Source organism: Daldinia decipiens (assembly GCF_022478715.1).
Source record: "Daldinia decipiens strain CBS 113046 unplaced genomic scaffold F4813scaffold_23, whole genome shotgun sequence".
In the NCBI taxonomy this organism is placed as follows: domain Eukaryota; kingdom Fungi; phylum Ascomycota; class Sordariomycetes; order Xylariales; family Hypoxylaceae; genus Daldinia; species Daldinia decipiens.
The window spans coordinates 276,159-292,597 of NW_026054566.1; the positions used below are offsets into that span (position 1 = coordinate 276,159).

Below are 16,439 nucleotides of genomic sequence, written 5' to 3' on the forward strand. Positions count from 1 at the left end.
CACGGTTCGCAGTGTCGCATTCGTTGTTGTCGGAGTTGACGGAGTAGCCACAATCAAACGTAACCTGTGGAACCATTGTGTGCCTGAATCGCCACTGACAGATTACCCAACGGGGCCTGTCTACATATGTATACATTAATGGTGGTTTTGGGAGTTGGTGACATAGTTCCACCTATGGGTATGGCGGGTAGGGGTCGAGCGTTGATGGGTTAAAGCTGTTCTATAAGGATTAAAGAAAGATAAAGTGAACTAGACGTCAGTCAATCAATGAGCATGACGAGGCTGGTTATTTTAGCTCATCAATAATCGCTTCCTATTCTAGTACCCAGCAGCCCGTTTTCAAATATGGGGGGAATCTGTACCGACCGCTTATAGTAGTTAATTTCTTGTTATATTAACTACCTCGGTACTTAAAGCATTTGGAACCAAGATTATAGTCACGCCATTTATTACCGTAGGAGCAGTCCCAAGGATCGGTTTGTGGGTACTAAGAACCCGGATACCAGGTTGAATTTGATCCGGTGGCGTGGGAAAACCCTTTCCCACTTACATCCAATCGTCTACATGTTCCTGGCCCGGATGATCCTATAGCCCCTGAATCTATAACCCAGTCCTCGTTTCAGTCCCTGTATCATTTTCATTTGCATACTCATTATAATATGACAGATCATGTTAGGGTCATGATAGGTCTTACCATTGTAGGATACAGGTAATTGTCATCGCTACCACGTTACTTAGGCTTTGCAAGGTTGCATCAGGATTTACTGACGTATACTCTTACCCCTAATTAATTATACCATAGGTATAACGTGTTACCCAATGGTAAGAAGAAGATGATGATGATGTGAATACAGTTTAAACGGTTAAATAATTAAGAGGTTTATATTATCGGTATAATCGGCGTCAAATAAAGAATGAACTATGGTTTTTTAGTTTCGTTATAATGCTCTTAAAGAAGCTCGCGTTCCAGTGATGGGAGCCATGGCCAGCATAGGTAGATAAATGAGCTGTCATATTCTCCGTATACAAGAGCCTCTGAAGCTCATCCAAGTTGAAAAGGTTTTGCGTAAATCGGTGCAAGTATGCCTATATTCTTGATATGGATTGCGCGGACTTGAAATTTAAAAAAAAATCGTACCGTGTATAATTGGTATGTGGCTATTGCTGAGCCTTCCCCCCCCAAACATTCGCTATGCTGTTACCTATTGAAGTTTTCATCTATGCCTAGGTATTTTTAAAGATAATCCATCCCAACTTTTAGTCCCGAGTGACAGCCCATTTCGTCTCAACAGCAATTGCGTTTTTTGCTGGTAACTGGGGAGACGTGGTTAGATTTTTCTCCGACCCAGACTCATCAGCGTACGTTTCCGCCGTAGCATCGTACTTAGTCTCCTCTGGGTTGTAATCGTCCATCTCCCAAGTTGTCATGTTCATAGTGTCCGTCAAGGTATTCGCGTTCTTGCTTCTTTGGTTGGAATGTTTCATGCCTTTAGATCCAATAGTCTGCTGATCTGAATATTCACGCAACTTGGAGGCGCCGTGTGTATTTTGTTTGTATCTGACCCAAAATGGTCGAAGCATCGGGATGCTAACGCAGAGAATAGCTAGGTTGGGCTCTAGGATGAAGAGGAAAATCGTGGTAGGCATTGTGCCTGTGATATTGGTGGTCAGATCCACCGTGGAAATGTATATCACTCGGAAGATGGCACAAATAACACAGCTTGAATTACTGTCAGCAAGGAACCTTGTGGATTAGGAGAAGGGGGAGCTTTACGCAATACCCAACGCGAAGCACGACGTAATTCCAATCTTCTCGGTAGTTCGCGTTTGTAAAGACCAAATAATTTTCATTGGGAGCGCCATGATGACAATGTCTCCGATAGCGTTTGTCACAATCAATGATTGAATCATGGGGATATATGCACCACATTGGCCAATACCAGTCCACTGTCCTGAGATGGGAGCGCAGAGGAAAATACAGGAGCCGAGGAAGGATACAAGCCAGGCCGCCACCAATCCCAAACAGATCCTGGCAGCGCGTTGCATAAAAGGGGTGGCGAAAACGCGTATGAAGAAGAACAGCATGCTCGCTTTTACTGATGCTAATAGAGTGACATATATAACTTGCATACAAAATGTCAACTGGTAGAGTGTAAGCAAAACGTCGTATGTGGAAGTCAGTTGAACATTGATAGAGCTCGTACCTGAAGGATGAATGGAATATTGACCGCAACTAATGAACGGTCCAGAAGTTAGTATTATCTCGGGTTTCGAAGGCTTCAGACATTACGGCCGATGTATCGAAAACAAAAAGAGGCTGAGAAGTTGGAGTCAACTCCGTGGTTTTACGTATGACTTACGTTCTGGATATTCAGGTAAATTGTAGCCATTTCCTACAGGAGCAACTAGGTCAAAATGTCAGTCTGCTTCCCTTTTAATATGATTAACAATTGAAGTCGAAAAGACAAAACTTACAAAGGCCTTGGCATGCCAACATGCCGACACCTAAAGGCTATAAAACGGTCAAAATATTGGCTGTGGCGCATAGGGCGAGGAACAAACCGTCGCGAAGATAACCATATAATCATCCCAACCCAGTCCCGGTCCGTTGAGTCGTCCCAAAACTCTTAACGTAACAGTTGTTAAAACTAGAAAGACCAAAACACAATTGACGGCGAGTTCAGCTTTCACGAAGCCTAGTACAGGCTTGAAAACCTGAGGGACCGCATTGACCGACATATCGATTAACGAAAACCCGAAAACGAAAAATATAGTCAACTTTTAACCTGGAGCGATGGTAAGCATTGTTCTTTATAATAGAAACAATATCCTAGAAAAGGGAGTATGCGGTATCCAGGGTTGTGGCGGCATGGCATCCGATTATCACCCTGAATGACCCATCGAAATCGAGTGTTAATAAACCTGGAGAGCCGCAGGGATACGTAGGCCTTTCTCATGTCTATTGGCGCCCCGTAATTCTCTCAAATGCCTGCTTCTTTTCCCTTGTCTTAGGTACTCAAGTCAACTGGCGGTCTTTGAATTGAAAACTCTTACGTTAATTTAACATAGTAGAATCTCTTATGAGATAGATGTCCCTGATTTTGGTTTATTGGTTTGTGGGATAGTCGCAATACTGTATACTAAACGATAGATCCGGAAGATAGACCAAGTTCCAGCCCTGATATAAGACTTAGATGAACGAATGACGGATCTGAAATGTAATAATCAGATATAGTTTGAATTTAAGATTTTGAAATAGAACCCGAGTAGAAAAGATGGAAGCATGCTACATACTCCAGTATATATGTTGATATATATTACAAATATAGGGTGTTTTAAGTAGTTATGCTAATGACTGCCGAGTGATAAAACCTAGTGTTGCTCCCGAGACTCTAGCATACCCTCGTCAATATATCCTTGCCATTAACACGCACAACAGGCACAGTAAAACAAAAAGGCGTCAGCCTTAGGTACCAAGGCGTTGGTTAGGCATTCGTTCTGGGGCGCAAGGCTGCTAGGAGCCCCTTTATATTAGGAAAATCTCCGATTAGCAAAACCAAAGAGGGGCATTCATATGTAAATGAGAAAGAGTTGTGCTAGCATCTCCACCGTTACATATGTAAAGCAGACCGCGGTCAATATGAAGCTGTGTATGTATGTATGTATGTACATATTCTCGGCGAAGCGGCCGCAACGTCTTACCCACCCGACTACATATGTACTTTACATAGGTAGTCAATCAAGAAACATTCCAAGACAAATTAGGGATTTTCGCAACATGGAGAAACCGGAGAAGGTGTTCCTTAAGATGATTTCTTTTCCGTAAGTAGCATGCGCTTGTCTGTTTGTGTATTAGCTCAAATTTCAAAAGAGGCTCTATTTTAGCTTGTTCGGGCCACGGGTAGCCCGCGGTCGATCTATCACTCACTAGACTAGACGGACTAGAATATTGCTGGCGCGGCCAAGTTGTCGTTATGTAGCGAGGCCGAAAACGAAGACGCAACTAATTAGAAGTTCTCGTTGAGACTTGGACGAAGACTTGGAGAAAAACTAGCTCGAAAACTAGCTCGAAAACTAGCTCGAAAACTAGCTTGGATAACTCAAACTAAGCGGATGCGCTACGGTGATGCGCTATATGTACTATGTACTATGTACTATGTAGAGTTAGTGAGTTAGTGAGTTAGTGAGTTATTAGTGTGACAAGTGTGGACACGCAACTTGCTGTGTTCCTTGTTACGGCATTAGAAACAGTACCTAAATCAAGTGCCCAACGTGTTTTAGCTTTACCAGAAACAACAATCCCATGATTATCAGATGTTATTTCTAATGCTTCAATAAAACATTTACTACCTTAGGTAGGTAGTTATAATACAAGCATCTTATGTTTGCATTCATCATGACTTTATAATAATAATAAGATGCTAAGGTTACCCCAAGATTCCCTACGTTATATATAGGTACATGTATCCGAGATATCTGATGCAATGGCTACGGGTAGCCAAGCAAGCTAGCTACCTGCTAATACAGCATAGCTAAATACCTACCTAGGGACAAATTAACAGCTCCTGGAGTTACACTCAAGTTCTATGGACTTGCAATCTAAAACCTCTCCAGCACATACAGGACCCCCAATCTATCACAGGTAAGAAGAACAAAGTCGAGACCGCAGTTAGGTCATTGCACCTCCTCTTGGAATGGCAGAAGCTAATATGTATGCGTACATAGTAGTATCTACATAGTAGTATCTACCACCTTCAAAAGGGGCATCTCGAAGCATGTGGATAAAGCGTCTAGCCGTTAATCGGTCATCTCCGTTCAACTTCTCCAGATTTGCTCTTGTTCCGCACCTTATCTGTTTTTTGAGCCAGTTGCGCCTTAGTAAATTGCTAGTATACCATTATCTGTCCCAACGTTTCGAAACTTGAAGACGGTGAGGTAACTAAGTCACATAGATCATGGAGATGATCGGAATGTGATACTAATTAAGGCGGTGTACATCGGAGATGCATACTAGATTCGGCGTCGATGAGGCAAACGCCAGCGGTATAAGTATCAAGGTGATGAGAGTTCAAGAAAAGAGTCAAATTCCACAACAACTAACTATCAAATATCATCAACAATGGCATCGTCGTCAACAACTCCTTACACCACGAAGCAATGGGTCCTCGCTTCGAAGCCCACGGGTGCTCCGGTGCTCTCCGGCCCTGATGCAACATTCAAATTGCAAACGACGACACTGCCGAAGCTTAAGGAAGGCCAACTCCTGTGCAAGGTGCAATACTTCTCCAATGACACCGGCCTCCGCAATTTTATCCAGAGCACCGTTGCGCCCGAGCGCTTCTACGTGCCCACGGTCCCTGTGGGGTCGCCCATGCGATCGGGCGTTCTTGCCGAGGTAATTGAATCCACGGCACCGGATTACAAAGCCGGAGATCTAGTTATGGATTATCACCTCGGCACTTGGAGCGAGTTCGTCGTGCTGGACGCCGTTACTCCGCAACGTCTAGCTCCTTTGCCCAACAACCTGCCTCTTACCCATTATCTTGGTGCATTCGGCGCATCCGGACTTGCAGCATACACGGGCTTGGCTTATGCCGGAGGTGTAAAGGCCGGAGACACGGTTGTGGTTTCGGCGGCTGCTGGTGCTACAGGATGCATGGCTGTGCAGATTGCAAAGGTGCTTCTAGGTGCGAAGCGCGTTGTTGGTATTGCTGGATCGGACGAGAAGTGCGCCTGGGTACGCGAGCAGCTCGGCGCCGACGCGTGCGTCAACTACAAGAGCCCGACTTTTGTAGAGGAACTAAAGGCGGCGACACCAGATGAGGTTGACGTATATTTGGACAATGTGGGGAGCCACGTGTTGGATGCCATGTTGACGCGCATGAAGAAGAACGGCAACATTGCCGTCTGCGGCGCAGTCAGTGGGTACAACTCGGATGAGCCTATGGAGCTGAAGAACTGGTTCGAGGTCGTCTCCATGAGACTCAACATGCGCGGGTTTATCATGTTGGACTACCTAGACAAGGTTCCTGCTATCCTTAAGGATATCATTGGCGCTGTGGTGGACGGCAGAATCAAGGTACAGAGTAGCGAGACTATAGTAGAGGCTAAGATCGAGGAGCAGCCCGAGATATGGATGAGGCTATTCACAGGAGGAAACCAAGGCAAGCTGCTCACCAAACTTATTATTTAGAATTAGAGGCTACTAGCTTAATTACCTACCTCCTACGACAACATGAAACGTATTCTTAACACAGTTCTGTCTGGTTCAACTGATCGTCGTCTGTGCACATCTCAATGTGCGTACCTCATTTCTTGGCTAGCCTCGACATCTCCACACCCTTTCGTCCGGCCGAACTTCAGTAGTTCGCGGATCCGTTCCTCTATGTAAGCCCGATATATACATATCAGGCATGAATACAAATCCATGTGCTAGGACGCGACGCGTGTTTGGATCTACTTCTCGGGCCTTAAGCTCACTTATAATCTCGAATTGCCTCCTTGGTGTCCGCCGGCCAAGACAGTAGCTACGAATCCTGTATACAGATTAGTACTAGCTCATCAGCAATTTTCACATGGTAACATACTCTTAGAAAACTTGCTCCAGCTTCACACTGGCATGATGATCCCGGTCCATAACTATCCAAGCGAAGAAGGTATCCTGAAGACCTTTTTGACATACTGATATCGATGACCTCTTAACGTACTCTCGAATCTCAAATTTATAATAGTACCTCCGACTGGACATAAGGTCTTACTCGTTTATGTGCTGGGCAGAGCAGCGTCGAGATAAATTTAATAAGATTTAATCATCGAATCAATCTTATACATACAAAGCCGTCCCGCCACGTTTTCGTGTTTAAGCAGCTAGATCAAGGTATACCTAAGGTATAAGTCAAATTGGCCATTGTGGTTCTTAATAAATGACATAAGACTAAATGACATAAGACTAAATGATACAAGACTACTGGAGTTTAAGTTTCGCGGGATATGAATGCTAATATTGGTGGAAGGTGCAATGCTCAGTTAAACGCATATATAAGATTTCTACCAATTGAAAGTGGAGTATTGGAATCTTTTCTAATACAACATCTTTTCACCTAGGTAGTTACAACATCCAATAACTACAGTATCTAGTCTTGCATAGCTGGTTACGGTCTTGGAAATGGGATATAATCAAGGTATGTAGCAGGGGAGAAAAGTGACAGAACGTACATTCTCACTCGGCCGAATCACCGCCGCCAGCCCTGATCCCTTCTGCGCCTTGAAGAGTGGGCGGCGGCCTTGATGCTCCCGAAGAAGAGACCCCTAGTAGGTCAACAACTGTTGGGGATGTCCTCAAGAAGTCTGGGTTTCTTCTCAAGTTCGATCTACAGTATAGTTACCGGGCAACATCGGCAACACCAAGCCAACTCTCTGCCATTTTTGACAAAATCAAGACCGAAACCAAGATTACTACCGTGTCTGAAATCCCCCTGTCTGGTCAGGTACCGTTGGGAATATTTACAATTGGAGAGTTATTGAGGTAAGAAGATGCTCACCTATACTTAAAGCCTGCCTTTTTTCAATATTCATTCATCTTATATTCACACGCCGACGTGCAGAGATCTATGCCGCGCACCATAGGCGATGTGCTCCGCGAGATGCCTGGATATGAAGCTATTGCTGAGTATCTCGGTACGACTAAGAACGGTAAAGTCGATGATGGCGGGTTCGATGACGACTAGATATTGTTGATGCGTCTGGTGGATTGTCAGTGTGTGAGTAGGTAGGTGCTTAGGTGCTTCAAGTACTCTATAGATAGGATAACACGAATCTGCCGTCATACTATCTTAGACTATGGTTGAACGTAAGGCCATGGATATTGGTGAAGGTGTCGTTACAAAAACTTCAAGCTTGATCAACAACCAACAAAAGCCAAGCAAGACATAATACACATAACCACTCCTCATCATAGGGATATCTATGAACAATGTACATATCAGCTGATACCCGTCAGCTGCTACCCATCAGGATCTTTAAGACGATATCTTTGTGCAACACTCGTCAAGCGATAAAGCCACGAGCTCTTCGGCGATAGGAATGTAGCGGGGTATCAGCACTGCGTTGGCAGCAGAACCCGACGTTGCAGGATATGCAGAACTACAAGCAATTCAACAATTCAACTGATGAACTGGAGAAAAGGGACATCTCTAGGCATTCCTTCGTTGCCAAATATCCCCTTAAATGGTACCTACCCCTATATCCTCGGCTTGCTTTAACTCCTATTTTTGTTAACTCCGAAGATCCATCCTAACTCCGCCATCCCTACATACGACCAACCGTTTCGGAGCCGGGAAAGGGCGAATGAATTTCCAAGTAATGCGATAGCCAATATGTCAGATGGGCAGATCGCTCTATCTCAGAGACAGCTTGTTGCCAGCCCTGAGAGGATTCAACTCCGGACCGAAGAAAGCCCTTTGAGGAGGTAAAATGTTAAACGCGTAGGTTAGTTACTTACACCTCGGAGGATTACCTACCTATCTACCTATGCATTCTCTAACTAACGACGAGCTATTGCTTACACGGAGATAATTAGAGATGATTAGATCCTCCTTTCCTATATAATTCCTCCCCTCCCTCACCGTCTATCATGGCCTTTTATATGATCATACTGAATAGAACAATTAAGTCATGGTTTGATGAATAGCGCCGTCTAGCAACAAGCGTGCGTAGAGTAGAGCTCCCCCTTACTTCAGTTTCAGCCTTTCCTTCAACTCCATCTCCATCTTCACCTCCACCCACCAGCCTCCCCCCCTCCGCCATGCCTCCGATAGCAGGCCATAGCCTCCTGGTCATCGGCGGGACATCCGGGATCGGCGCCGCGGTAGCCAAGCTCGCCGCCGCCTCGGGCCTCGACGTGTCCGTCGCATCGTCGAACCCGAGCCGGGTCAAAAGCGCCGTCAAGGCGATCCAGGACGCCGTGCCCGCCGCCCGCATCAGCGGCTACGTGTGCGACGTGAACCACGACGACGCCGAGTCCAGCCTCGAGCAGCTGCTCTCCGACGTCACCAACGCCAACGGGCGTCCTCTCGACCACATCGTGTACACGGCCGTCGTGCTGGACGTGCGCCCCGTCACCCACGTCAACATGAAGTACCTCCGCGACAGCATGCAGTTCGGCTACGTCGTGCCGCTGCTGATCGCGAAGCTCGCGCCGCGCTACGTCAGCCAGAGCTGCAGGTCGTCGCTGACGTTTACGAGCGGCCGCGTTGCTGAGCGGCCGCGTTGCTGAGCGGCCGGTTAAGGGTATGGCGGTCGTCTCGGGCTGGGGTGCGTCGCTCTTCGGCACCACGCGCGGTCTCGCCCTGGACCTCGCGCCCGTGCGTGTTAACCTCGTGAGTCCCGGCGCTACTGACACCAAGAGCGGCGAGGAATGGACTCGGTGGGTGGAGATGATGGCCAAGACTTCCCTGCTCGGGAAAATCGGGACTCCCGAGGAGGTCGCAGAGGCGTACATTTATCTGATGAAGGATACTAACAGCACGGGAAGCTGTGTAAGTACGAACGGGGGTATCTTAGTCCAGTAGAACAAGAATTGGCATCGAATGCCTGAAAGGCCAGAGTAGTGTCTGATATATGCTCTGAGATATACCAATTAGAAATGAGAATTATAAGTAGGTCGAAGTGGCGGTAATGGAGTTTGATGTTGCGAGCGCAAGTATTGTTATGCTATTGGCACTTTTTATTACCAAGTCTTATTATCCCCCTTTATTTGGGGGTTGAATGGAGGAATTAACTTAGACAGTCACATCTTACTACTGTTATTTAGCAGTGACGTTGAAAAAACACAAGATATTTGCACAAAAGAGATGATGCGTACCATTCATACGTACGTCTAATCACTAAAGCTACAACAATGCTAACGCCCTCATTTCCCGGCCCCGATCTGGCTGACCCCTTTTCAAGTTACAGTTATGAGATACACATCAGGAAATCATCCATGAGTTGTTCAATCCACAACAGAGCAATATTTGATCCAGTAGAAGACATTTTGCCGACTGTGTACCAGTATGAGCGCAGCGCATATTAAAACTTCGGGCGGCGACTGCGTACTACCGGTACGATCTGCGTCTCTATTGCTGACCGCCACCCCCCCGCGGCCTCTTTGCACCATTGCCGATTTCCGAGTCGCCGCGAGGACGTTTGTTCCCGGGTTGGAAATTATCGACCGAGGGATTCAGGCTAGGCCGACCCTGTCCACGCCCCCCACGGTTCCCTGCTCCACCACGGCCACCACCTCGCGCCTGGTTAGGTCCGCTCGGCTTGCGGGTGCCCGCTGTTGGCATTGGAAGACCGGTGGCTTTTGTCGGAATTTGCGATATTGCTGAAGGTTGAGCAGGTGGTTGTGAAGTTACCGATCCTGGTTGGGATGCAGGGTTCTGTGACGTTTGAGCAAAAGGGGTTTGAGGCCTGGAAGCCGACTGGGAGAAGGCATTATTGGCCGCGGGAACGTTTGGAACCGCGCCCGGCTTAGGAATACCGCTAGTCGGGCCCGATTTTGTTTCTTGAGGGTTTGCTACTGTGTTTGTAGGTTGGGTACCAGGAACTAGGGAATTGTTAGTAAATGAACTGACTCCTCGGACAACTGGGGTAGTAAAACATACTCGTTGCGGCGGTCGCCGTTGCCGGAACGGCTTGCGAATCCGTAGTAGTTGGCTGCTTAGGTGCCGGTGGAGGAGGCTTTGCGTCTTTTGCAATTTCCCAAACTTCACCAACAGGTCGCTGTGGTGTATCCTTTGCAGCTGTTTCCACTACAACTAACTTAGCGGCAGCAGCCTGAGCCCTCTTCTCAGTCATATTGAGTTTTAGGTTGCTCTTCGATGTAGCTAAGGCAGTAGCTTGCTCTCGTGCTTGAGCAACCTTTTGTTCCCACTCTGTTTTCAACATCTCTTGCTCCTCGCGCACCTTCTTGGTTTCGATCGCGAGTTTATTTTTAATATTATTCTGAATAATACTCTTGATCGTCGCATTAGTGGATACGAGATCCCGGATCTCCTTGTCATTTAGCGTACTCAAGTTCGTTACCGAAGTTGCAGGCGTCCCTGCAGGAGTAGTAGAAAAGTTTTGTCGAGCCGGGGTGGCGGGCGGTTTCGTGTCGCTAGGCGCGTTGCCGTGTTCTGCTTCCCAGATCTTCCGCTCTTGTTCCATACGAAGCCTGAAGTCTGCCTCTAGTTTTTCAATGTCCTGCTTCATCTGGTCTCTTTCCTCTTCCATCTGTGCCTTATAATCTGACAGGCGTTTGTTTAGAGCCTCTTTCATCTTATCGCTTCTCGTCTTGACTATCTGTTCATGCTTTTCGTCTAATTCCTTGAATTTGGCTTCCCATTCAGCAGCCCTAGCTGCAGCCTCGGAAATCCTCTCTTCGAGAGCTTTGCGCTCGTCGTCGGATAGCGGTGTTGCTGATGGCATTTCCTCCGAAACGGCCGTCCCGTTTTCCATCGTTGTGTCACCGTTGGTCGCTTGAGCCTGGGAATTGGCAATAGCCTGATCCCGTTCCGCGATTGCCGAGCTTAGTTGCTTGCGAGCGTTTTGTAATTCTTCCTCGATAGCAGATTTTTGTGATGAGACGTTGTCTAACTCTGCGCGTACTTCTGCTAATTGACTCTGTAAGGTAGACAACACCTCAGTATCAGACGAATCTGCAGGGGTAGGGGCGGTATAATTCTTTCGTGCCTCATCTTGAAGGGTCTCAACTTGTCGTTTGAAATTATTGATCTGCTCCTCTAAGCCAAGTCTCGCCTTCTTGGATTGTTCCAATTCCCCTTGGGTTGTCGAAAGTTGACCAGAGACTTCGCTTAGCCTTGTCTGAAGCCTGTCCCTTTCAGAGACAACTTCATTCTTGGCGTTGGTAAGGGTTCTAGATCGCTCCTTAGCAGAGTTGATTAGTTTTTCTCGTGTTACGGACCAGTAAGCTTCTTTTTCTTCAATGGTCTTTTCTAACTCCTGTATTCTCTCTTTCAAAGGTGCCTCAGCTTCCTGCAGAGCGTTTCTCTCTGACTCAAGCTTGGTAACCATTTGCTTGAGTTCCTCGACTTCCGCTGGGTCCGTCCTACCATGTTTCGAGAGAATATCCTCTGTTCGCTTTTGCCAGCGATCTCGGTCTTCGTGGAGCTGTTTCATTTCAGCTTCTCTAAAGGCCTGCTGACTCTGAAGTTCCTCAATCTGTGCCTCGAGGGGCTGAATAGTAGATTCCAATTCTGAGATCCTGGCAGTCTTCTCGGCTAACTGGGCCTGCGCTTGACGTGCTTCCGTCCGCAAAGCGGCGCTACTTTCTCGGAATAGGTTGAGCTCTTCTAGCTTGCTCATAAGATCTTTATGGGCTATAGAGCTTCGATCGCTGTCACCCTGTGAACGGCGTTCCTGCTCAAGCTTCAGCCTAGCATCGTCGAGCTGCGATTGCATATATTCGAGTTGTTGTTGCAGTCTCTTGGCCTCTTGCACTTTAAGATCATACTGTACTTCTAGGATGTCTTTCTCGCGACGAAGATAATTGCTCAGTTCTCGGAATTTATCAGCATCGGAACTGCTAGGTTGCGCGGCAATGGCTTCGAGTGACTCATCGGTAGAAGTCCGACTTTGCTGTAGGGCTGAGACCTGTTTTATTACGTCCTCCAGTTGCTGATGAAGTAGCTTATTTTGTGCACTGGCATCATCTCTACGAGCACGAAGTTCAGCGATTTCTCGTTCGAATCGTTGTCGTCGTTCATCCCAAGAACTTTGGCTCTGTATCAGAGTGGTTTTCGCCGATTCGGCTTCTGCTCTCCAGGTTGCCGAAGAAGTCTTCAGTTGGTTGTATTCGCCACGAAGATTGGATAGCGATTTCGCAGTTTCTCCATGTTTCATAACCTCACTTTCGTACGCTTGCTGAGCGTGGGCTGCGATCTCGGCCTGTGCACGAAGGTCTTGCTGATGGAATTGCGAAGATGCTGTGTATCTTTCCTCCTCATCCTTCAGGCGCTTAATTTCTTCATCAAGAATAGCTTTCTCATCCTCGAACCGTTTAGCGATCTCGGCCTGAGAATCACGCAGACTCGACAATTCGCTATTAGATCTTGTCAATTCTGCCGATAAGTCCTCCACTCGCTGCTCGAGTTCCTTGATCGTGGCATCTTTAGCTGAAATTGCCGCATCCATCTCTTGCTGATACTGCTCCTGTGTAGAGTTGATCCTCTCAAGCTCCTCTTCCGACGCTTGGCTCAATTCTTTGTACCTTTCAACCTGCACTTGGGCGTTCTCCAGATGTGACTTCGTCATCTCTAGGTCGCGTCTGAGATCTGTTACCTCATGAATCAGATCTTGTATGCGCTCATCGGAATCAGCTTGTGCGATGCCTTGTTCAGATACAGGGACGATGGATCCCGGCCTTGGAGTAGGTCTTGGCTGGAGTCTTTCCGCGCGCTCCTCTGCACTTCGTAATTGGATGGTTAGCTCGTCAACTCTGCTCTGGAGATGATCTCGACTGGTCTTAGTAGCCACAAGTTCTTCGCGGATCTGGCTTAGGTTTGTAGTGAGCTCGTCAATCCGTTTCTGGAACTGTTGAGCATCGTATTCCTTGCGAAGTTGTGCCTTCTTTCCCTCCTCAACTTCGTCAGTTAACTTTCGTCTAGTGGCATTAAGATCGGCTTCTAAAGAATCAATTTGGGATTGGAGACGTCGTTTCATTTCGGATTCGCTCAGCTCGCGTTCGTTCTGGAGAGTCTGCTGCGTAGCGACTAAGCCATTTAGACGCGACTTCTCCTGCATCAGACTCTCGTTGTCTTGGCTTAGTCTATCGTGGATATCTTTCAACAATTTCTTCTCTGCTTTGAGGTTTGCATTTTCACTACGCATACTTTCAAGTAATCCTCGGGCCTCGACCAAATCCTCAGCCACTTGCTGCGTGCGTATGTCTTGCTTCGCGGCGGACTCGGACATTGTTTGATTTCTCTTCTGGAGCTCCTGGTTCTCGCTTTGCAGGGCGGCAAAGTTCGACTGTAGAATTTCATGCCGCTCTGATGCAAGAGAGAGTTGGCTTTGTAACTTGGAAACCTCGGCTTGGAGTGAATTTCTCATTGCAGATAGCTTCTCTAGTTGCTCTTTCATGGTTTTGCGGTCAACCGTTTGCTCAGTCCGGTAGAGATCGAAATTTTGCTGTAGATCCCGGAGTAGAGTGGTGTAATCAGAACCATCGTCGTTTGCGGTAGAATTTTGCTCGATGCTAGCAAGAACCCCGTCCTGTGTAGAGCGGCCTAAGGCCGAAGCCATTTCATCGGCAGATGCTCTCGACTCCACTATGCGACGGAACATGTCTCTCTCCTTTGTGATGCTCTCAGTCTTCACCTGGAAACCTCTTAGTGTGTCCTTAAAGATTTCTAGCTCTTGCTCAAGTCGAACACGTTCCTTATGGTCCTCCATTGCCTGGCTCTTAGCGGCAATGGCTTCCTCATTCTCCATTCTCTCCGCAAGCTCATGGGTGACCTGGAGCAGCTGTTCGTTACGTTCTTGAAGCTCTTTAATATTCTTAAAGACGACTAAACGTTCGAGGATCGAAGTATGAGCATTCAACTCCTCGTCTCCTATCTGTTCATGTAGCTGACCTCTCTCCAGCCTCTGGAGTATCAGCCTCTCGTCCGAAGTGAGCTGGTCCAGGCCCTTCTCGAGGCAGTGCACGTTGAAAGTCAACATTTGGATCTGGGCGCTGAGGCTCTTCACTTCGTATTGTAAGAGTGTATTCCGCTTCTCAGCATCGGCTGCGGCCGCCTCGGCCTTGCGTGCAGCCTTCTTGGCGAAGTCTCGCTCCCTGAAGCTTTCATCAGAAAGTTGGGACATTGTCTTCATTTCTTGCTGAAGACGTTCATTATCAGCCTGAAGCTCCTCCAGCTCCGGTCGCTTAGCTTCGAGCTGGTCAATAACATCGTCCAACTCCTTTGCCAAATTGCTGCTGCGAAGCTTTTCGGCGTTCAGCTGTCCTTTGACTTTGTAGAAATCTTCCATTAGTTGTGTCGCCGAGAATGATTTTCGCGTTGAACCCGGTGTCGCAAACGGTGAGCCGGAACGGAACAGTGACCCGTTCAACGGTCGTGGAGTCTGTGGTGCGGAACCAAGTTGTGCAGGGCTACCTGCCGCGACCATGGCCTCCAAGCGACCAACTTCTTCTCGGAGGGATTCGATCGCCTGGGAAAGCTCATCCTTATCTGAATTGGCCCTAGCAAGTTCTTCGCTGACTCGGCGGATCTTATCTTCACATTCACGTTTCACCTGCTCTTCCCTCGCTTCGACCTCCTGGACCCGTTTCTTGTGCGTTAATGTCTGTTGCTCCTTCAAGTCGACCAATCGTCGTAGGCTATCACATTCCTGTCGAAAATCTTCTTCTCTGCGACCCGCAGCTTCCTGTAATTGCTGAATTCTGGTAAGAGCATCATCAGCCTTCTTCTGTGATTCGTCAAGACGCTGGCGGAGCTGCTGCTCAGTACGCTTGAGAGACTCCACGTTGGAAACTGCATCGTCATTTAGGCGTTGCAATTCGGCAATACGAGCTCCCTTCTCTTTCCGATACTTGAGCGCTTCAGCAGATTTATTTTTTAACTCTTTCTCGAAGAAGTCACTGCTATTCTGAGCCATCTGTAGCTGTTGCTGTAACGACTGCTCCCGGATCTTGGAGCTGCTCGCCGCGTTATTCGCATTCTGTACCGACTGCTGCAACGTTGTAATTTCTTGATTTAATTTCAGATTCTTCTGGTGTTGAGCCTGTAGTTCTTGTGAGAGCGTTTCGTTTGCGGAGTTCTTAGTGTCGATTATTGCAAGCGACTCTCGGTTCGAAGTCTCGAGCGAAGTAATGCGCGCACGGAGTTTATCGATTTCGGATTGGGAAGTCGAACTAGATGACTTAATGGACTGTAGCTCGTTCTCCAACGCCTGACGGGCAGTTTCTGTTTGCTAACATGAATATTTGTGATCTCGGAATAGAAGTAGAGCGGGGTTTACGAACCTTCATTCTTGAGTTTTTGGCGAAGCTCCTCCACATCCTTGAGTGCCTTTTTGGCAGTCTCATTGCTTGCATCGCGTTGGGCTTCTGCGCTACGTACGGAGGTCTCGAGCTCAACTTCTAGCTGAAGCTTCTGAGTAAATAACGCGTCAAAATCATGGCCTTTAGCTGCGACAGCAGATAATACGGCCCTGACAAGGTCGGCGGTAGGATCTGTAACGACGGTCGTGAGGTTTCCCTCGGGCATACCCAGGTGGGAAGCCAGGTAGCTGAGGTCTACCACCGCAGCTGCCATTTTGTCAAGTGCGCTTTTGGGATATGGCCATCAGGAGATGATATAGTTGTTCGGTGAGTTGGTTTCTCCGCTGGTATGCTTGATAAAATCTTCTCAACGTTGTGGGTAGACAGACAGGAGAGATCGTAAGTAGTGTCG

At 47.5% G+C, this 16,439-nt stretch overlaps 4 protein-coding genes across 4 annotated transcripts; 3 read left to right on the plus strand and 1 right to left on the minus strand.

The window, feature by feature from the left end:
• Nucleotides 1-1,038: 1,038 nt before the first annotated feature.
• F4813DRAFT_134236 (uncharacterized protein) lies at nucleotides 1,039-3,147 on the minus strand. Its single transcript, XM_049238752.1, has 7 exons — nucleotides 3,055-3,147; nucleotides 2,563-2,995; nucleotides 2,476-2,512; nucleotides 2,361-2,405; nucleotides 2,205-2,233; nucleotides 1,775-2,142; nucleotides 1,039-1,720 (listed from the first exon to the last, which is right to left on the minus strand). Exons 2-7 carry the CDS (start codon nucleotides 2,737-2,739, stop codon nucleotides 1,258-1,260), a joined length of 1,119 nt encoding a protein of 372 aa, XP_049098345.1. The 5' UTR covers nucleotides 2,740-2,995; nucleotides 3,055-3,147; the 3' UTR covers nucleotides 1,039-1,257.
• Nucleotides 3,148-5,119: 1,972 nt separating this feature from the next.
• On the plus strand, nucleotides 5,120-6,193 carry F4813DRAFT_381514 (NAD(P)-binding protein; the record flags this gene model as incomplete). The annotated part of the gene is made up of 1 exon (XM_049245684.1): nucleotides 5,120-6,193. One exon carries the CDS (start codon nucleotides 5,120-5,122, stop codon nucleotides 6,191-6,193), a length of 1,074 nt encoding a protein of 357 aa, XP_049098346.1.
• A 972-nt stretch (nucleotides 6,194-7,165) lies between these two features.
• F4813DRAFT_390750 (uncharacterized protein) lies at nucleotides 7,166-7,727 on the plus strand (the record flags this gene model as incomplete). The annotated part of the gene is made up of 3 exons (XM_049247060.1): nucleotides 7,166-7,181; nucleotides 7,273-7,487; nucleotides 7,554-7,727. 3 exons carry the CDS (start codon nucleotides 7,166-7,168, stop codon nucleotides 7,725-7,727), a joined length of 405 nt encoding a protein of 134 aa, XP_049098347.1.
• Nucleotides 7,728-8,803: 1,076 nt separating this feature from the next.
• F4813DRAFT_381515 (putative short chain dehydrogenase/ reductase) lies at nucleotides 8,804-9,569 on the plus strand (the record flags this gene model as incomplete). The annotated part of the gene is made up of 2 exons (XM_049245685.1): nucleotides 8,804-9,250; nucleotides 9,288-9,569. The coding sequence occupies 2 exons, from the start codon at nucleotides 8,804-8,806 to the stop codon at nucleotides 9,567-9,569; spliced, it is 729 nt and encodes a 242-aa protein (XP_049098348.1).
• Between the last annotated feature and the right edge of the window lie 6,870 nt (nucleotides 9,570-16,439).

Coding starts and splice junctions, on each gene's coding strand:
- F4813DRAFT_134236 (XM_049238752.1), bottom strand. CDS start 2,739: ATGTCGGTCAATGCGGTCCCTCAGGTTTTCAAGCCTGTACTAGGCTTC. Junction 2,406..2,475: donor GTTGGCATGCCAAGGCCTTT/GTAAGTTTTGTC, acceptor ATTTTGACCTAG/TTGCTCCTGTAGGAAATGGC. Junction 2,143..2,204: donor ATATTCCATTCATCCTTCAG/GTACGAGCTCTA, acceptor ACACTCTACCAG/TTGACATTTTGTATGCAAGT.